The sequence below is a fragment of the Hyaena hyaena genome, unplaced genomic scaffold, assembly GCF_003009895.1.
Source record: "Hyaena hyaena isolate Hyena2069 unplaced genomic scaffold, ASM300989v1 scaffold_624, whole genome shotgun sequence".
NCBI classification, from domain to species: domain Eukaryota; kingdom Metazoa; phylum Chordata; class Mammalia; order Carnivora; family Hyaenidae; genus Hyaena; species Hyaena hyaena.
The window spans coordinates 1,129,012-1,150,350 of NW_024081258.1; the positions used below are offsets into that span (position 1 = coordinate 1,129,012).

A 21,339-nucleotide genomic window follows, 5' to 3' on the forward strand; every position below is an offset into this window, starting at 1 on the left:
TGATCTCACAGTTTGTGGGTTCGAGCCCCGCATTGGGTTCTGTGCTGACAGCTAGCTCAGAGCCTGGAGCCCGTTTCAGATTCTGTATCTCCCTCTCTCTCTGACCCTCGCCTGTTTATGCTATCTCTCTCTCTCTCCTCTCTCTCTCTCTCAGAAATAAATAAAACATTAAAAACAAAAACAAAAACAGCTTTCAGAAACCAGAGTAGTGTTTAACCAGATATCTAGGTGCCCTGTGGCCTAGTCAAATAGACACATAAAATCAGCCATCACAGCTATACACTCGTTCAATAACCAAGATGTGGCTCTAATTGAAAATCTCTTTTAGTTTTGGTTTTGCTTTGAGGTGATTATTTTTTACTTTATATGGATGTTGATGCATGCCAATGGTACTGAATTCTAATTGTGCCAAAGAGATTATGGTGAAGTCAGCCTGTTGCTCTTCTAATGAGACGAGAGGCCACATTCACTCAGTACTTACTGTGAGCCAGGCCCCACCGTCAGCTTTTGGTTATGTCATTTGTAATAAATTATAATCCTTACACACAGCCTTTGAGGGAGTTCCAGAGACTGTCCCCATTTCACAGATGAGGGCTGAGGCACAGAGCCAGTGATGAGCCAAGCAGCTGCAAAGCGGCTGATGGAGGCGCCACGCCCTGTGGAGTGGCTCCGGGCTCTGTCCTGACCAGCAGACCCCCTACCCTGCAGGCTGTAGATGGATCATTGTGGCCTGAGGCCCTGCTCAGATCTGGTGGTAGAGTGCCCCTGTGGAAGCCACTGGCTTCTGGTTTCTGCAACCCAAGGGACGTCAGAGAATCCAAGGCAGCCTGGTGTCCCAATAATTTGGAACCCTGGGGTGCCCTGGGCCAACTCCACCTCCAGCCGGCCCATCTGAGCCAGGGGCCCTGCCCCCTGTCGCTGAGGCATCCCATCCATCCTGGGGGTCCGGAGGGACCGTCTCCTGCAGGGACAGGCCCAGGGACCTGGCGGTGGGAGCCCCCTTCCCTCCCCACTGAGTCACAGTCTGACAATCTGCACACGTGCTCCCCGAGCCTGAGGCCTGGGCTCGAATGTCCCAGCAGCTCAGGGCAGACGGAAGAAGAGAAATAACAACAGCCGTCACTTACTGAACACTCCCTCCAGTTCTGTAAACACTGTCTCTGTTCGGATTCCCCTGGAAGCCAGCCCTGAGGTAAGGGTTTGAGAACGAGTCATTTAGTTGCGAGCTGGTTCCCCGTGGGGGACAGGAAAGGGAAGGAGTCCAAACTGTATCGTCAAACAAGCTAGGGGGGAGTGCCTCTTGGCTGGGGAGTTCTAAGGGGCGGTGCTGGACCCAAGCTTCTGCGTCTTCCCTCTGCTCCCCACCCCAGAGCCAGGGGGCCAGGTTCTTACACACCCGCCCCAGTGCCCCCTGCCGCAGGGCTGTGGGCAGAGGTTTGGCTGAGGGGCCCTGGACAGAGCAGCACCAGTATCTGATTAATTCTTAACACCACCCAAAACCCAGCTGAAGGAAAAAACACGCTAATACTAGGGAAGGCGTGTTAGATAGCAAGTGATTTTAAAAGAGCATCTTTAAGGGAAAGAATCCGCATCAGCCCGTGTAACTAAAAAGTCCAAAGGTGGTGGGGTTTTAGGCCCAGCTGGATCCAGGCAATAAAAATCAGCAGCCTTCCTCCGCCCATCTTCCACGCCAATGTTCTTTGTGCCCTTTGTGCCAGGGTGGACTCTTAAGGGTGGTGAGAGGGTCACTAGCAGCCTGTAGCCCAGCGAGGCTGGCAGAAAACAAGCCTGACCACCTACTAGCTCTGGACCCCAGGCAGGTTACTTAACCTCTCTGGGCCTCATTCTTCCATCAGCAAACAGAGAAGAAGAACACCCTCCTCCGAGGGTTTGCTCTCAGGGTGAAAGAGCTGGATGGATAGGCCGCTTAGGGGATCACTTGGCTGAGAGCAAATGCTCGGCAGGGTTAGCTCAGGGGGGTCCATTCCCAAGCAGCCAGCAAAGCCTTGGAGCTTGAGCCAGGGGTGGTTCTGTGAGGGAGACACTGGCACTGTCCCCAGAGGCAGAGGGAGTGGGTGCCAGGCAGCAAACTCCAGGAAATCCCTATGGGTAGTGCTACCCCCTTCTCCCATTTCACAGATGAAGAACATGGAGCTTCGTTGCCTGGAGTAACAGGACAGCAAGGCAGGGATTCACACCCAGGCTTCGGGGCCCATGTTCTGGATGGCTGTGCCACGCTGCCCGTCCCCCCCTCCACCCCATTGGGCCTGCTGGTCACAGAGGTGGCTTTGGAGGCACCTGGGGGTGGCCCTGACTAGCTTGGTTGTGACTCAGGCAGTGTTACTGGCTTTCTAGTCTGTATGTGGAGCATCGGGCTGGGGAATCAGGGCAGCAGTTGGGGCCGGCAGTGAGCATCCTGGGAATGTGCCGTGGTCCATGGGCCGGGCCAGCAGGGGAGGCTGGGCCGTGGGGCACAGGCCTGGGGCCCCAGTCCGGCCCAGTCCAGTCCTCGATGGAGTTCTGGGTAAGGCAGCAGGTCATTGGTTATCTTCTTGGACCTCGCCAGAAACCTGTGTGCTGAGCACCTACTACATGCCCACCCTGGTCCAGACCTTGGTGATCCAATGGGCAACGCAGTGTTCCTGCTCTCTTGGTGTTGCTATTTCAGTGGGCAACCGCATGGTGGCTGGGCAGCGTGGTTAGAGGAGGCCTCTCCGAGAACTGGGGATGTGACCTGAGATCTGGACTAGCCCTTTGCAGAAGGGAAAAGCCTGTGCAAAGGCCCTGAGGTAGGAAAGAGCTGCTCAATTGGCTCAAGAATCAGAAAGAAGGTGGCAGGCCAGAGCATGGCGGATGAGGGCAGGGCCGCTGAGATAGGGCCACAGGGGTGAATAGGGGCCAGGGGAGGGACTTGGTACAGACCTGCTTTGCATCTGAACAAGGTCCCTCTGGCCACCACGTGGAATATGGCCTGTCAGGAGCCAGGGGGGAGGTGGGACTGCAGGATGGAGAAGGTGGTAGCTGGGTCTCTGAGTCTTACCAGTGGCTGGATTCCTTCTGGCAGCTGGGCTTGGTGAGGAGTCTGCTGCTTATCCTGAACAAGCAGGGGCAACAAGCTGGGGGGTGGGGACCCTGCCCTGACAAGACGGGACAGCCATGGCAGTGATGGGGGCCTCCCTGCTTGTCACGGGGCTGGAGTAAGTTCTGAGACTTAGCAAGGGAGCAAGCCAGGTCCCCAGAGCCAGGACCTGTGCTGCACAGCTGGTGATCTGGCTAAGCCCACTGCAGGGAGGCTGGGGTCTGATCTGTGTCCTGCCTCAGCGGGGAGCGCCCCGGAACCACAACGACACAGAGCCCGTGGGTGGCGGAGTGGTCTGCATCCTGCCCACACGAGCAGCCAGGATCCAGTGGGCAGAGTTAGGACCAAACAGGTTCCTGGGACTTCTTGGCAGAAGCCAGAGCCTAGTGGGGTGCTGGCACTGGGGGGCCCGAGGAAGGGAGACATGGAAAGGGAATCACTGTGGAAATGATATGTTGACAAGGGCATGTCAAGGTCACAGCCGCTGATAGGGTTAGAGATACCGTGTTTGTAAGTAGATATTGCGAGGCATAGTCTATAGGGGTGAAGGGTAAGATGTAACATGTAAGATGCCAGAGAACCCTGGGGGATTTTGGATCCGTCTTCCTTGGTTGGATGAACAGCCAAGACGCTGGGGAGGAGAGAGAGAAAGGGGGGGGCAGGGGACAAGATGAGGGCCCCATGGGGGCTAACAGCAAGGGGAGGGGGCAGATGATAATCCCGCATGAAGTTTTTTCTTCGGCACCCAGACCGGCTCCGTTAACCACAGCTTCAGTCGACAAAAGTCGGGTCTGTAGTGCTGGTGTTCACTCTTTGTGAAAGTTTGAAAAAGGGCTTTCCAGAACGTTCCTCCCAAACGTGCTATTAAGAGAAATGAAACCCAGGGTAGCGTGCCTCGGCGCAGGAAGCCTTCCGGAGCCCCTGGCAAGAGTGAGAGCAGGACCGTGGTGGTCAAGCAACTTCCCCAGGTGTCGCCCGGGCTCACCTGGGACTCCCCTCCTCCACGTGCACGCCACGGTCACTAGATGTTCCGTGTCTGGGTGATAAAACGAAGAGCCAGCGTCTACAAAGCAGCGAGCCAGAAGAGCCGTGTTTTACAGCACACGTGTAATCTTGCATTTAATCATCAAAATCATTCCGCGCAGCAGACGCTGCCCTTAGCAACACCATTATACAGAGGAAACCAAGGCACAGAGAGGTTGAAGAATCTGTCCGAAGTCACACAGCCAGTGAGGCGTGAAGCCAGCATTTGAAAACCTGGCCTCAGAGTCTGTTTCCTTAACTGCTCCATGCCATGGCCCTTCGCCCACCCATGAAAATGTGATGTGCTCACAGCGTACCTACATCAGGCTGGTTGTAACCAAAAACAAGCCTAAAATCACAGAACTGAGTCACAGGAGATGTTTTTTTCTAATTGATATAAGTATATAACTATTAATGTCTTCAAAGTTGAACCATGCATCAACTAACAATGTCTTAGTTTCCTAAGGCAGCTACTGTAACAAAATACCTCAATCTGATTGAGTCGAAAGCAGAAATATATTGCCTCACAGTTCTGGAAGCCAGAAGTCCAAGATCGAGGTATCAGCAAGGTTCCTTCTGAAGGCCCCAGGGGCAGAATCTGTGTCAGGCCCCTCCTAGGTCCCCGATATAACTCCAACCTTGGCCCGGGGTGACATAACTCCAACCTTCACGTGTCGCTGTTCTGAGTGCACATCTGTCTCCGTGCCCACATTTCCCCTTGTTATCAGGACACCGGTCATACTGGATGAAGGCCCACCCTCATGACCTCATCTTTACCCAGTTATCTGCAGATACCCCATTTCCAAGTAAGGTCCTGTTGACAAGCACCTGGGGGTGAGGACTTTATCCTTTATGGGGACTCAGTTCAACCCATAACACAGACTTTCATGGACACCATTTTGACGAGTAGAGCTTAAGAATTAATGCATGACCAGCTGTTCTCCAGAAAGCTCTGCATATTTCAACAAGCTGCATGTAGCCTGTGGCGTGAGACTAACAAATACGTAAGGAAGTGGGGGCGAAGAGAAAAGGAGAGGAGAGAAAGCACGATGAAGCAGGGGGAGGGGGTGAGCAGATGGTCACGTGAGAGGGTGCGGTCGTGACTCAGAGCTTCCTGGCCACCGTGGCAAAGAAGCACCATTCATATAAAAAATGCACGTCACTGTGTCCATCTGACCAAAGTCAGATTGCCCACTGTCCCTGGTACTTGGTTCTTAGCGTAGTTTGCCCCATCGGTTCCCCGAAAGAGGACACTGTCTGAGGTGATGGAATCTTCATTTTGAACAGATTTGGGGCTCAGCCTGTCAAATATATTGGCCCCTGCATAGGACAGATCTGAAGAAAGGAAAGTTGAAAACATGGCATTGTCCGCACCCTCGCGCTGGGATCGTGGTGGAGCCACTTTTCACACAGGGAGTAGGTTCTGGAGGTCAGAAGTGTGGGTGGCCAAAGAGACCCTTGGAAATCCCTCAACCTGATGATGGAGGGCAGCCTGAACGTGTGTCTCTGTAGACAACCCCAGAGCGTTGTCTCCCTCCAGGGTGGGAACAACCCCAGCTTCTTGGCTGAGCCCCAGATGAAGCACTTGGCTCTGTTAGGGTCTGGGTTGCAGTGAAAATGTATGTTCTTATTTATTTCTTTACTGATTTATTTAAAAAAAATTTTTTTTAATGTTTGTTTATTTTTGAGAGAGAGAGAGAGATGGAGAGTGATGCAGGAGGGGCAGAGAGAGAGGGAGATACAGAATCTGACACAGGCTCCAGGCTCTGAGCTGTTGGCACAGAGCCCCACATGGGGCTTGAACCCATGAACTGTGAGACTGTGACCTAAACTGAAGTTAGACACTTAACCGACCGAGTCACCCAGGTACCCCGAAAATGTGTTTTTAGATGCTGGCATTGTGTGCTAAGGACACCCCCAGAGGCACAGGGAACTGGAGACTTCCTAACAAGGCAGTGGAATCAAACCAGCTCACCCTTTCCAGGGAAAATCTGGACTGCTTATATGCTTTATATTTGTGGGGGGCTCACTTTTGAGGGGCATGCACAAATCAGCCTCTTTATATCTCCCTGGTGAATGGAACCTTTTATCACCGCATTGTCCCTTTTTCAATCTAGTGATGCTCTTTGCCCTAAAGCCCACCGACTTTCTTTGGGTCAGTGCTTACATGGTGTATCTTCTTTCCTCCTTTGCTTTGAAACTCTCTGCTTCCTTACGTTGAAGTTTGTCTCTCATAAGCAGCATGTAACTGGGTTTTATTTTTATCCTCTAACAATCTATGTGTTTTAATGAGCACATTTAGTCCATTTACATCTAATGTAATTGCTGATATACTTGAGTTTAAATCTGCTCTCGTATTGTTTGCTTTTTACTGGTTCTGCCTGCTTTATGTTCCCCTCTATCTCCTTTCTTGCCTTCTTTGAACTGATTACTTTGTGTTATTCCTCCTTTCTCTCTCTATTAGCTTGTTAGTTGTACATTCTTTTATTATTCTTTCAGTCATTACCCGAGATTGCAGCACACATTCCTGACTTATCTGAGTCTACTTTAAATTAGCAGGTTTACCACTTCTCATTCAGTGGAAGGACCTTACAACTCTGTAACTCCTCTCGACTCAGATGCTATTGTTGTCATGCTTTTAAATTCTCTCTAGATTTTAAACCTCGCTAGATGATGGCATCATCATTATTGTCACTATTATTCTTAATTTTAGGCAGTAGTAATCTGGACTGCCCATGTTGCTAGCCTTTCTGTGCCCTTCGATCCTGGCCCTTAGCAGGTAACCCTGACTCTCAGGCTGGGACCCCGAGTCTGTCACCAGCTCCACGCAGCCTCCCAGCTTTGCAGCGGCTCAGCTCAGAGCCAACAGCTCCTCATGGGTTCGCCTCTCTGGGTTTCCTTCTCTGGCCTACTTTCGGCCCTGTAATCCTTCACAGCCCTGTCTGTTCTCTGTGCCTTCAAACAAATATCTTTTCTCAATCAGATGAGTCTGACACTTGGGCCAGCTTTTCTAGTTGTGTTCTAAGGAGGAGTTGGTCCGGATTCGCATCACCAGAAGTACAGCGTGTTGCCTGCACTCTTCATAGAGTTATTTCTACCCTTGCCCCAAGGTCATAAGATTGAATTTGTGTCAATTAACTGTGCACAAATTGCAGGAGAGCTTCATTACTCTGTCACTGTAACTGTCCTCATTCTAATGAAGGGGCCTCATGTCCTGTGTCACTCCTGTCTCTACCCAGGGATCTCCCATGAGACTTCCAGAGACCTGTTGTCTTATTGAGGGAAGAACATTAGTCTTTAATGTAGAAAGTTTACCGTCCAAGTTGTCAGAATGCTCTAGGGAAGTGATAGATCTGAACCACTTTTCTCAGACAAGCTGCCAACCATAGAAATGAAGTAACACGTTCAGCGTGATTGAATTAGAGGACGCTGACAGCCCCGCACTTAGCATTTCTGTCAGATACCAGCAGCAGAAAAACCATTCTGCCAAAGTCCAGAGTCGTAGAGTTAGTCCATGTTCATTATTAATAGCAAGTGACAGGAAAACGAACTGGCTAAAGCAACAAAGGAAAATGTATTGTTCACAGACCTGGAGAGTTCAGGACTATAGATCTGGCCTCAGGCATGGTGGGATCTAGGTGCCCAGGTGATATCACCGGAAAGCTGTTTCTTCATCATTTAGCTCTTCTCTCCTCCAGTCCAGCAGGTCTCAAACTCAGAATGTGCATCAGGATTCTTTGCCAAGCAAATGAAAACACAGATTGTTGGGCCCCAGTCCCAGTTTCCAATTTGATCCCATGACAAATTCCGGTGATGCTGATGTCACCGACCCAAGGATCACACTTTGAGAACCACATCTCTGGTCTCAGGCTTGGCCCACGGATGGCTCCCTTCATCCCCGCTCCCAGGGCCTCTAGGCTCTTTTTACTGGCCCAGCAACCCTAGAGAAAGGGACTGCCCCTTTGCTAATAATTCCCGCAGAGCCAAGAACCAGCTCTCCGCTGAACGGATCCCCAGTCTTTGTGCTCAGGGAAAGGCTGGGCCAGGAGCGGGGTCAGATCTGTCCAAACTCTGTAGCCTGAGAAGAGAGGGGAAGGGCTGGTTTCCCCAAAGGAAAACTGGGCGCCGTGATGGAGGTCCCTGCTGCAGGAAAGACAAGAGCAAACTGCTGTTCATTTCATGTACAAATTAAGCACAAGGGACATTTTGCTCCAGATGCCCCGGAGGCAGGGCGTGGGGCAAAGGGCTGTGCTACCCAGGAGCAAGGAGGACAGGCACGGAGTCGGGGTGGCTGGGAGCCCCGATTGCCTGCCTTGAAAATCACATGCATTCCCGGGGCTGAGAAAGAGCTGGTGGCTGGATGAGGAGGGTTCCAGTTACAGACAGCACCTGCCCCCAGAGACGCCCCCCAGACAACAAGCCCTGTGTATCAGCTCTTCACAGCCACCCAACAGACTGCACCAAAACACGGTGGCCTGAAACAGCAACCTGTCTTTGCGCAGGAGTCCGCAGGTGGGCTGGGTGGCTCCAGACAGAGCTGGTGGCCGGTGGGGCCAGACGGGCTCGGACAGCCAGTCCCTCACACAACTGGGAGGCCACCTGGCCCTAGGACCTCAGCTGGGATGCCGTGTTGGTTCCACGTGGTCTCATTAGCCGGTGCCAGGTGGTCTTGGGGAAGCAACAGGACACACCCTAACATGAAAGTGCCTTTTTTAAAAAATGTGTTTAACATTTATTCATTTTTGAGAGACAGAGACAGAGCATGAGTGGGGGAGGGGCAGAGGGAGGGGGAGGCACAGACTCTGAAGCAGCTCCAGGCTGTGAACTGTCAGCACAGAGCCCAACGCGGGGCTCGAACCCACAAATTGTGAGACCATGATCTGAGCTGAAGTCATTCACTTAATCGACTGAGCCACCCAGCCGCCCCTGTGTAAGTGCTTTTTAAAGACTCTACTTGGCCGTGACCATCCTATGACTTGTTGGCCACAGAAAGTCACCAAGCTAAGCCCAGCCAGAGAAATAGACTCCACCCCTTGCTGGGCGAGGCTGCACGGTGGGGGGCGGGGGGGGTTGGGTGGGGGAGGAATTCGTGGACACTGGTCACAGCCTCTTACACCACGGGAAGCCTGTGGCCTGGTGAGGCTGTGCGGTTGTGAGCTGTATTGAGGGTTGAGTACTCAGGTGTAGACCATTGTGCTCAGTGTGGCCCCCTTCCTACCTGCCAGTTGGATTATAGAGGTGAGTGCGAGCATCTCAGGATTTTATTTTGTTCTATTTTTTAATGTTTATTTGCTATTTTTGAGGGAGAGAAAGGGAGAGCACAGGGGAGGGATGGAGAGAGACAGAGACAGAGGATCCAAAGTGGGCTCTGCATGGACAGTACAGAGTCTGACATGGGGCTCGAACTCATGAACTGTGAGATCATGACCTGAACCAAAGTCCAATGCATAACCAACTGAGCCAGGCAGACGCCCCTGCATCTCAGGATTTTACAGGTGAGTGTGGGCATCTCAGGACAAAACAGGGCTAAGGCAGCTGTTTCCCTGAACCTTTTGCTTCACAAACAAGCGCACAATTTCCAAGCGGATGGTCACGTGACCGTAGGGGGTGGGAGTGCCCTGTGCAGCCCCAAGGACTTATAACCTGTCTAAAGGGGGCCCCACATGGGAATGCCATCTGGCCAGAGGTTACCAGATTGCTTTTTTTGGTTTGTTTGTTTGTTTAGAGATAGTGAGTGGGAGAGGGGCAGAGAGAGAAGGAAACAGAGAATCCCAAGCAGCCTCTGCAGCCGTCTGCATAGAGCCCGACAGGGGGCTTGAACCCACAAACCATGAGATCATGACCTGAGCCAAAACCAAGTCGGATGCCTAACCAACTGAGCTACCCAGGCGCCCCGGGATCTTATGATTTTCCAAGAAACTCCAGGAATTCCCATTTTCAGGTGTATTTCCTCTTTAAAACAAAAATTAGCACCTACTTCCAATTAAAAAAAAAATAGTAAAAGTTACACAACACGCCCACAACTGGCTCACAATCTTTATGAGAGACCCATGTTATTCTCAGATGTAGTATCTGTCGTTCCAGCGGATTCCCAGGTGACCACAAAGGCCCCGTGCATGCAGTAAGGGCTGATTTTGTGGACACTCTGAATTTGAGTGTTTTGGGGTCCCACCTGGCAGAAGGGAGCAAGTCACCTGGCCGGGGAGCCCCGTACCCCTCTTCTTCTTCTGTGACGTGCGCTGTATTCGTGGTAAACCTCCCGTGTTGACAGGCTCACTCTTTCTCCGTGAGAGAGAGAAAAGGCCAATTTTGGTGAAGCAAAGAGAAAGCGAAGTGACCGGAAGAGGGATGGTTTTCCACCAGAAAAGAGCAGCGTGTGGGATAAATTAAAATGTGCAATTTGCCACTTGCCGGTGGCACAGATTTATCGTGTGAATAAATCTGCCATTCTCTAGGTGTATGACGAAAATAAATCCACCCCCTGAGGAGCTCAGGCTGGTGCGGAGCTGGCTCACCCGAGTGAGCAGTGAGAGCGTCAGAACGGGTTGAAAGGTGGTCGCCTCGCGTGTCGGGGGAAAACGCACCATAAACCCAAGCTGGCCAGCAGAAATGGGGTTCAGGGGGACGCCGGCCCCGTATGCAGATGTCTCTCGGAAACCACGGGCAGGACAGCTCTGGTAATGGAGCTGCAGAGTTGACCTTCACTCCGGGAAAGGGTGATTTAATTTTTCAAAGCGTCTCCTCAGCATAATAGGACTCAGAGGGCACAGGCAGCTGGAGATGATCCCGTTGTCCGAGGAGCCTCCCCTCCCCGGTGAAATCTGCTTGGGGCAGAAGAGTCTCTGTAGACAGAAATGGGCCCCGCCGGAAGAACGCACCTCCCTCGATATCCTTTTCCAAGAAGAGGCGAGCACAGGGGTGCAGCGACCAAGGACGGAGGGCTGTCTCGGGCACACCGTTCCAGCCCAGCCTCAGACCACTGAGGCACGAGAGGACGGGCCACCTGTGCACGTAAAGACCAGAACAAGGGAGGGGTCACCACACAGCTCTTCCGAGACCGACGTTATACGCTCTCTAAGCTGGAAATGGAGAAGGGGCTTATGCTCTGCTGGTCTTGGCGCTGCCTGAGCCTTCTACCAACGCGGGGATTTGCACCCCCACTGTCAGAGCCTGGGCACACTTATCTCTTATTTATAGACCTGGGTCCCTTATTTATAGAATCATCTAGAGGATCTGAAGGGGCCTGAGTTTTTTAGCTCTGCTGTAGTGCAGATGATGGAGCAAACAGCGTGCTTTGCTGCTGTTCACAAATACCAAGAGTGACAAGGTCTGGGGTAGAGATGATTTTCCAAACCTTTGTTTGGCAAAAATCATCATGCCAGTCACCAGGGTTGTAGTTTGAGGCCTGTGGAGCTGACATGGCCTTGGGGCTACAGGAGAACCCAGCCCCCAAGTCCTGCCTGCCTCAGGGCCTTGCCACCTGTTGTTTCCTGGCCCAGAACACCCCCACCCCTGTCTGCTGTATGGGTATTCACAGGGCTCACTGCCTCAAGTCTCCACTCAGATGTGGCCTTCCCTCACCAAGGATCTCAGATAGTGTCCCCCCCTCTAGCTTCAGTGTAGCTCAAGACCGAGTCCTGGCCTCCCAGCTACTTCCAGGACCTGAGCCCTGTGTGGCTCCCTGCATCTCCCCAAGGGGGCATTTCCACACCCCAATCAAGGGTCCCCACACTCATCAGCAGGTTAAGCCCAAGCTGCTTCCAGCCCTCACGTTCTTTCTGCTCAGTGTTTGGGTCACTGATCAGAAGGGCAAACAGGGGAGACTAAAAATTAGCCTTGACCTGGGTGAGCAGAATCCCGGGTCACTTCTGCCACTCCTTACCTTCCTGTCCTGAGGAGCAGCATTGGGGTAATGATGAGAGACTACAATCAAAGTCAGAAAATGACCCACTTGCCGTTTATCGCCCCTGCCGGCCATCCGCAGCCACTCGAGGTTCCTTTGGGTGTCCTTGACCCTCCTGGGAGAGTAGCTTGAACTTGTCGTGGCCTTGAGGTAGGCCAGCCCCTTGGGTTCTGTTGGCCTTCATGAGGTTTCTTAAAAACGAGGCTATGTCATGAACAAGTAAAATCAGGGTATTTCACATAGATTGTAGCTTTTCTTAGGGGGAGAAAAAGGCAACACCAAGAGCGCCGACCTACATGGGGGTGCCTGGGTGGCTCAGTCAGTTAAGTGTTGGACTTCAGCTCAGGTCACGATCTCACGATCTGTGGGTTTGAGCCCTGTGTCAGGCTCTGTGCTGACAGCTCAGAGCCTGGAGCCTGTTTCAGATTCTGTATCTCCCTCCCTCTCTGCCCCTCCCCCACTCACTCTCTGTCTCAAAAATATGTAAACATTAAAAAAAAATTTAGAAAGAAAAGAGCGTAACTGTATATGGCAGGTGCTAGCTGGAGCTGGACTGTGGCCCTCGGCCCGGAGTGTTCAAGTTCACAGCCATTCCCTGGGTGCCTGGTGAGAATTGATATGTGGCTCCTTTTAGTTTAGCTTTTCCATAAAAAGCCACGGTCTCCCATCAACCCAGTGCCCGGCCGTCCTGGAAGCCAGCCCAGCGGAGCTGCTGGGTTTCCGTTCCTCTCCTCCCAGTGCTGTTCCAGATGTCGCTTCCAGAACTTGCCTTCAGACCCCACACTCCTCACACAACATAGCAGAAGGGCCAAGCGTTCCGACAGGAATCGCCAGTGCTCCGCGTGGATGGCTTACTGAGGTCGTGAAGATGGATGGATGCCGTGTTATATATCCCAGGAGGTCACACTGTGAATTACCACTTTGTTACCTTCGCTAGATGATGTGATCCAGTTGCTTCCGTTGAATTCATGCCTCCAGCGCAGACCTTCTCCCAAACTCAGGCTCAAGTGTGTACGTGCAACCTGACAGCTCCATTCGGATGCCAGAATCGCATCTTGGACCCAATGTGTCCGAGCCTGAGCCCCTGCTCTCTTCCCCCAAACCTGTTCTACCCACAGCCCTCCCAGCTCACCGTTCCCTCTCCCGGCCACATCCAACCTGTCAGGAAACCCCGCGGGCCCTGTCTTCAGCACATATGCAGGATTTGCTGCCACCTCCGCCTCCCTCCCTTCATTCAGTCTGTCCCCCACTCAGCACCTCAGTCAGGGCAAGCAGTCCCTTCCCTAGAGGCTGCGGTGGCTCCGCGTTTCACCCACAGCACGGCCCTGAGCGAGCTGTCCCTCCCCACCGCCATTAGGCCTCCTGAGCCTGGTTCCCCGGCTGCCCGCTCCACCTTGGTGCCCTGCACTCAAAGCTCCCCTCCCTGGTGCCTGGGCCACAGCACCACCCTCCAGCCCCGCTCCATTCTGCTCTGCCTGTTTTTCCAGAACATCTTCTGCCGTCTAACACTCTTCTGTTTATCATTCCCCAACTTGTTGTCTTACTGTACAAGGACGAGGTTCTCTGTCTGTCTGGTCACCGCTGTGTCCCCAGGGCCGAGGACAGAGCCTGGCACAGCAGCGCTCAATAAATATTTGCCAAGGGGATGAAATTCAATAGGCAAAAGCCTCTTTAAGCATTCCAATAGAAACATCTTGAGTTCTGTTTTTAAATGGAGATTTTTTTTTTTTTTTAATATTGAAAGAATCCACACGTAGGTAGGCCATTGGGACAATGTCATAGGGGCTCCATTGTGTCTGTTACCTGACCTTGGCAATCATGAATTGATGGCCAATGTCATTTCGTCTACATACCCAGCCACTGCCCAGATGATTAGGAAGCAGGCTTAGGCTGTTATCTCATTCCATCTGTAGATTGTTTAGTATGTATTTCTTTTTACACTCCGTAGTACTCTGTTGGGTGGGTACTCCAGAACTGATTTTATCCACGCAGTCTTACGGGGTGCTGTTTGCACGCCGCTTTAAGCTGTATAAAACTGGTTGTCCTTTCTGTGGCACTTCTGGAAAGGACCCCAGCTTTATAGTACTCTTTTCTTCCATTGAGGTGTAAATTCTTGGCAATTCTTGTTACCCATGGAAAACCAAGACAAAATAAAGCAAAATACTCCCAGATGCCCATCTGTCTCCATGATAGCATACAGTACTCCTTACAGGTGCTTTGTGAAGGGATTAATTTCTTTTACAACTTTTTATTTAGGTGCCATTTCACCCTTAAAGTTGCAGGGATGTACAAACGATACTCCATGTATCCTCCAACCCGACTCACCAGTTGTTAACATTTTGTCCCGGTTGATTGGTTGAATTTTTTTTTTTTTTTTTTTTTTTTTTAGTAAGCTCTAGGTGCAACGTGGGGCTTGGACCCTTGACTAGAGACTCAAGAGTTGCAGACTTTTCCTACTGAGCCAGCCAGGCACCCCTTGTCCTAGTTGATTTATAGTTGTACTGTGTGTGTGTGTGTGTGTGTGTGTGTGTGTGTGTATGCATGCGCGTATGCTTTTTAATCATCTGAGATTAAGTTACAGACATCGTTCCCCTTGACCCCTGAACACTGCAGTGGGTATCTCCCCAGACTAGGGGCATTCATTTTACATTACCACAGTACACTCAGGGAATTTCGAACAGTCCGAATTAATATAATAGTGTTATCTACACCGCAAACTACATCGGAATTTCTCCCCTCGCTGGAATAATTTCCTTCATGGCAGTGTTTTCCCACCCAGGATCCAGTGCCAGGATTGCCACTGCCTTCTGCTGCCATGTCTGCCCAGTCTCCTTTAATCTGGAACAGCTCTCCAGGCTTCCTTTGTCTTTCTTAACCTTGACATTTTTGGAGAGTACAGGCCAGTTGTTTTATAGAATGCGCCTCAATTTGGGTCTAATGGATTTTTGAGCTGCACTCTGAGAATGCAATATCAAGCAGCACCCCCTGTTTTCCGCCCGCAGGACCTGGGAGCCGGCGAGAGAGACCCCTATCAGCCACCCGAAAACCCGTGCGTGAGGCTGAGGACCGAGAGGAAGACGCGTCGGCCGTGCTCAGGGCCATCCGGGTGGAGAATGAGGCCCTGCAGAGGGCGCTTCTCAGCAGAAAAGGGGAGGCCCCCACCAGCGCCCTGCAGGTGTGTTCCGTCCTGGGGCACAGGGGAAGGACCACGGGGGTGGGGGACTGACTACTCAGGGACCCCGCTGCTCAGGTGTCCAAGCAGCATTCGCAAAGAGCACACGGTGAGGCCTAGAGACGGTATAGGCACCCCTGACCTCAGACCAGCCGTTCCTCCACCTCCTGGTGCACAGTCGCTCCCTGACCTGCCAAAGTTCCTGCGTCTTCACCTTCCTTCCAGTTTTTGTTTACCTCCGAAAGCGGACAGTGAAGGCCAATTTGCCTCCAATCCTTGCTGGCCTCTCTGCAAGCCCTGGAAACCTCAGCCCAGGGTTGCAAACTGGTGGCTGAGAGAAAGACTAATAGAGTAGACAAGAGCCCTGGCTTCTCCGGAAAGACCTCCTTCCCCAGAGAGAGAGCCCCTCAGGCCTCGGCCGCCTGCAGCACCTCCTGCTGTCCGGCCCCTGCCCCGCTGCACCTATTCGGGAAAGCTCCATGGCCCTGCGGAGGTTTGGGTTCGTGCCCACTGCCTTCAGCTCTGAGCAGGAAGCAGGAGGCTACTTGGTGGGGTGGGGTGGGGTGGGGACCCTTCGAGAGCAGGAGGCTGTGGACACGCCCCAGTGGACACATCCTTTCTCAGAATCGGAAACAGCTCGTCCCACCGGATGCCCTCAGCAAGCCAGAAACCGGGAGGCCTGGTTTCGCTGCATTTCCTGGGTGTGACTCATAGCACCCAGAGAGCAAGGTCACGTCTTTGGAAGGCACTGAGGTGTGCCTGCCGGCAAGCCTGGGGCCCCGTCCACACCAACAGTTTCTCCCCAGGCTCTATTACGGGCTGCCTTTTGGGGCATTTATCCAGCAGCACCTGTTGTCTGTCCTCCTCAAGCTCAGTCCTTTGCCCCTGATGTGTGTGTGTATGTTTTTTTTTTTAAGTTTATTTATTTATTTTGTGTGTGAGAGAGAGAGAGCACGAGCAGAGCAGGGGCAGGGAGGGAGGCAGAGAATCCCAAGCAGGCTCCGTGCCATCAGTGCAGAGCCCGACACAGGGCTCGATCTCACGGCTCGATCTCATGACCGGTGAGATCACGACCTGCTCTGAAATGAAGAGGTGGAGACTCCACTGACTAAGCCACCCAGGGCGCCCCTGCCTCTGACATTTGTGCCTCTAGGATCTCAAGACCATCCCCATGCCTTTGCTCTCATCTATGAGTGAAGAGTCCACAGTGATTGGCTTTATTGTGACCTCAGATCGTATGATTACCCTGTTCCAGGACACGGAGGGACCACTGGCAAAATCGTGGACCAGTCTCCTGAAGGGGAAGGAAGAGAGCCCTGAGGTCGGTGAAGGCCTGAGCACGACACGGCCCGGTGCCCACTGTGCCCACGGCACCCGGTAGCCTCCCCAGGGCGTTCCCCACGTGGTCCCAGCAGACCCTCACTGTGCTCCCTGAGGTTGCCATCCTTCTGCCCACTTCACAGATGGGGGGACACCTGGGCCAGCGCAGCTTGCCCCAGGTTGCGAGCAGAAGCTGGAATTCACCCAGGCCTGGGGACTCCAGTTCCTTGCTACGTTTCGGGTTCCTGACCAGACAACGCAAAAACAGACCTCAGTATCCTGAATAAATAAATAATGTCTGTGTCTACTAGGTCAGTTAGGCTCATCTCAGCAAAGGCAGCCCCGGCAAGTAGACCCAAGGGGGCGCCTGAATTAATGAAACACCCAGAAACGTCATTGTGAGATTGTGCCTGGGTCTGTGCCCTGTTCCCAGACTACCGAGTGGCCAAATCAGATCAGATTAGCCCCTGGCCTCACGGAACTTGCAGACACAATCAAGTAAAGCCATAAATAAACAGTGATTTCGGAGCGAGATGGCATAAAGGATTATAGATAGTGACTGCCTCTGAAACGGGGGTCCAAGGAGGCCCCTGGGAAGGTCCCATTTGAGCTTAGCCCCGTCTCTTAGGGAATGAGCCAACAGCAGGGAACAGCATCTGGGTGGAAGGAACGGGATGCTCTGAAGTGGGAATGAGCCCAGCCTGACCCAGGAGTGGGAAGAGGGAAGCCTGACTGGGAGGGGGGTGTGCAAAGAAGACACAAGGGTGGGGGGGACAGTGAGGCAGGGAGGGGAGGAGAGAGTGCCCACGGGAGAGGGCGGTAGGCAGGGCAACACCCCAGAGCACCCGAGTGGTTTTCTATATGTGTCCCTCCTGCTCCACCTCTTATTTCCCGCTCATCCTGAACCGTCACCAGCTGACATTTCTGACCAGTCTGTGGCACTGCCCACCACACAGCCCGAGATTTCTGGATGACCCGACCCTCCCACCCCCTGCCCCCCACCCACAGAGCCGCCAATGGCTATAATCACTCGCGGGTAGAGAGTGGAGCACATGTCTACTTTAGACAATAACTCTAAGAGAAGGAAATGTAAAAATGAAAGGGCCCTAAGTATGGTACTGGAATTCTCCATGGAGTCTGGTTACTTTGTAGCAAACAGAGCAAGGGTACAGGTTGAGATAGGGAAAGATTTTGAGAGGAGATTTTTTTTTTCAATAGCTGATTGGAGAGATGGCTTCCTGGGACCTCCCCAAGCATAAGAAACAAAACTCTGTCTTTTTGCAAAGATCGTGGCAGAGGGTGGAGGTGGCAGGGGATGGGGCGGGGGCTGGGTCCCATGGGGGAAGGCTGTTGTTACTCTCATCCCTATTCCTGCCTCCTGTCTAATAAGCTTCTCTGTCCTCAGCTGCTTCCTACCCCGGAGGCGGTCAGTGGGACCGGCCAGAGCAGCCCGCAGGAGCCGTCCAGAACAGCAGGGGGAGCCAGAGCCGTCAGCGAGGCCATCGACAGAATTGGCCTTCTGGGAGGCAGGTGTGTACCACATCAGCTTCAAGAACCCCATAGCAGTGTGGCCACGAGGGTCTTGTGAGCTGAGGTGTTGCTTTGCTCCCCCTACTTTATTCCAGACCATGCAGCACGGCCCCCCAACATTCCACCCTCCCTCACCCTCCAGCCCTAAAGCACAGAACTGACTTGTCTTTCCGGCAAACGTGTCTTCGCCCGTTTGATTCGGTCCAGCCCTGTTCATCAGAAGCCTCCCCGGAAGCCCCCCATGCAGCAGACGGTGCTGGCCTGGCAGGGTGGAGGGTCAGAGTGGCCCCCAGCCGTGTCCCTCAAACCCTTTTTGCTGTTGGATTTGTCCGAGTGCGGCAATCTGTTCCATCAGCATGTCGTATCAGCTTTTGGAACCATCAGGCTGTATTGTCACGGCCAGAAGTCTTCCCTCTAGTCTTCAGGCGAAATGGGTCTTCAGAAGGACGCACCAGGCTGAGCTTTTAGTTTCAAGCATCGGCACACAGCAACACTCCCCCGGGGCCGGCGTGCGGGGCTTCACGCGCTGTGGTATATGCGGAATGCCTATGCCTGTCTGAGGGGCCAGAGGGGCTGAAATCCCGCTGGCATCCTGGTCGCTAAGCTAGGGCCCCCGTCCGGGACCGCAGCAGCCCAGAGAGGGGTGGGGGCTCCTCCTCCACAGCACAGAAGAGGAATCTGTGTGCCCTCCAGGTGTGCGCCCACCCCCGAGGGGTGTCCTTCCTCTGATTTGCAGAAAAACTCTGAATAGGCAGTTCCAGCGATCCCTGTAAGCGACTGCAGACCCCACAGCCTGACGACCGTAGCCAAGTGTCGCTGTGTCCACATAGGCACTCCCTGATCCCTCTGCGTGCCAGCGGGCTGGTACCTGCGGACACTTTCCATCCTCTGCCATCCGTTCCCAGGCAGCGCACACCCCCAGGCGCTTCTTTCTTCGTCCTCATGCTCCCTGGTGCTCCGCGGTCTTGAGGGGTACGCAGCCTTACACCGCACGCGTGGGGTGCGTTGCAAACCACACTCTGCAGAGCTGGGAACACCCACATCCTCAGACACAAGGGGTGCAGAGACCGGGAGTAGCAGCCGTGTGCAGTGAAGGGCCAGACAGTGAACACCCGAGTGAATAGGGCTTTTTGCTTCTTGGTTGTTTGTTTGTTTGTCTTAACAACGCATCAAAAGGTAAAGACCATTCTGGGCTCTCAGGACGAGGAAAACCAGGCTGCGGGCCATATCCCACCTGCCTGCTGTCCTTTGCCCACCCCCGGCATCAGCCCCTGCTCAGTTACGAGTCAGCCCAGGGAGTCGGCGGGTCGCCTTGCCCCAACCGATATCTTCTACTCGGCTCTTCCTTTATCACAGGCCGTGCAGTCATTATAAAGGGGGGAGCAGCCTGCCTGCGCCTGTGAACCGTGCGCGGGGCGGGCTGCCTCTTCTCAGACCGCTGCTGCTTCTGCAACAGCAAAGCCAGTGTGGGGCCCTGACGGGCACGCTCTCTGTTGCGTACCATCTGTTACGACCGCTTGCTAAAACCACATCACATTTCAGACAACAACAAAGGCTTCTGAAAGTCCTCCAGACCATCGAAAGCGACTCTGCCCATCTCAGCAGGGCTGTTTCGCCGACAGAGGAGCCAGTGCCAGACCCAGAGGTGAGACGCTCGGCTTCCAGGGGCTTCCAGATACATCTAGCATCTCGCCCAAAAGGGCAGGGAGGAAGGGCACCTCGGTGCTATCATCTCTGTGCGGTGGGGGTGGCTGCCACAAGGGGTAAACTTGACCTCTCTCTGCCCGAGTCTGCATCCCCCTCCTGCCCAGCAGCCAGATGCACATGTGACAGAGCTAAAGGTAGCAGCAGAGAGAAGCCTGTGCACACAAGAGGCAAAACATAAATAGCATGTAAACCCACAGGGACATGTCCAGCATCACTGGTGATCCAGAAATGCAGGTTCTGGGGCGCCTGGGTGGCTCAGTGGGTTAGGCATCTGATTTCAGCTCAGGTCATGATGTCACGGTTCATGAGTTTGAGGCAGGTGTCAGACTCTGCTGACAGCTCAGAGCCTGGAGCCTGCTTTAGATTCTGTGTCTCCCTCTCTCTCAGCCCCTCCCCCACTTACAGTCTCTCACGCTCTCTCTCGCTCTCTCAAAAATAAAATAAACATAAAAAACTTAAAAAAAAAAAAGAAACTCAGATTCGAGCAGCCTTAATGTCTGATTTGATATCTGGGTTTGTGGATTATTCTCAATGATAAGCTCAAGGACTTGCAGGGTTACGGCGGGCTTACCCGGCTGTCAGTAGAAATGGGTGGAACTCTCTTGAAAAGCACAAAAGGCCAGGCTTAGGAAGAGCCTTAGAAATGCTTCTGTCCTCCTGGCCCCGCGGCCTTGCTTCCCCACCCCTCAGGAAATCACTCCACGGTGAGCCAGAGCTACAGGCACAAAGATGTCTGTTGCAGAATGATTGGAAGTAAGGAAGAATGAGGGGGAAAGAACCAGAAATAACAGAAATGTCTCGTGATAACAGAGTTAATCGGGCAGGTGTGAGGCACCAGCACGGTGCAGAAGTGTAAAAGAAGGGGAATTATCATAGAGATTGTGCAGAATGAAAACGTTAAGGATATAATAACTTAACTGCAAAAGGTGATGTTCATCTTCATTGAGTCCAGTGCGATTGCGGTGACCGCGCAGAGCTAGGGCTGTGTGACGTGTCCACTCAGCAGAGACGTGAGTCAGAAGCGAGGTGGCATCGGGGCAGAAGGGCAACCCGGCTTCTCGTCTCTTTTGTGTCGGAAGGCGTGTGTCTGGCACACCCCTCTCACCCCTTCCTTTACCCGAGCCTCTCTTATAATTATTTAGCACAGCGGTCACCATTCCTGCCACTGGCAGATGAGGACTTAACCCAAAGCCCTCTCAGAGCCACACATCAAACTCCCGTGACAGCAGAAAGACCCCCCGCACCAGCCTAGACACCCTGCACAAGCCTAGACCCCCTGCACCAGCCTACACCCCCCGCACCAGCCTACACCCCCCTATCAACCTACACCCTCCCGCACCAGCCTACACCCCCCCATACCAGCCTAGACCCCTCCCGCACCAGCCTACACCCCACCGTATCAGCTTAGACCCCCCCCACCAGCCTACACCCCCACACCAGCCTACACCCCGCCCCGCACCAGCCTACACCCCCCCGTACCAGCCTAGACCAGAGTCTGGCTCTCAGTCTGGCACTGTCCTTTAAAGGGCAAGCCTCTTAAGCTCTCTGACCCTGGGTAGCCCCACGCCTGTGGGCTGCTGTGAGGACAAAATGTTTTGTGAGGGC

At 53.2% G+C, this 21,339-nt stretch overlaps 1 protein-coding gene across 1 annotated transcript in view; it reads left to right on the plus strand.

The window, feature by feature from the left end:
* LOC120249046 (katanin interacting protein) overlaps positions 1-21,339 on the plus strand; it is a gene marked incomplete at its 3' end in the record, with an annotated part of 157,265 nt that overhangs the window by 103,228 nt on the left and 32,698 nt on the right. Inside the window, exons 10-13 of the mRNA XM_039257525.1 lie at positions 15,008-15,180; positions 16,433-16,498; positions 17,903-18,027; positions 19,570-19,672. Of these exons, the coding sequence (XP_039113456.1) occupies positions 15,008-15,180; positions 16,433-16,498; positions 17,903-18,027; positions 19,570-19,672 (467 nt within the window). The remainder of the gene's footprint in view (positions 1-15,007; positions 15,181-16,432; positions 16,499-17,902; positions 18,028-19,569; positions 19,673-21,339) is intronic.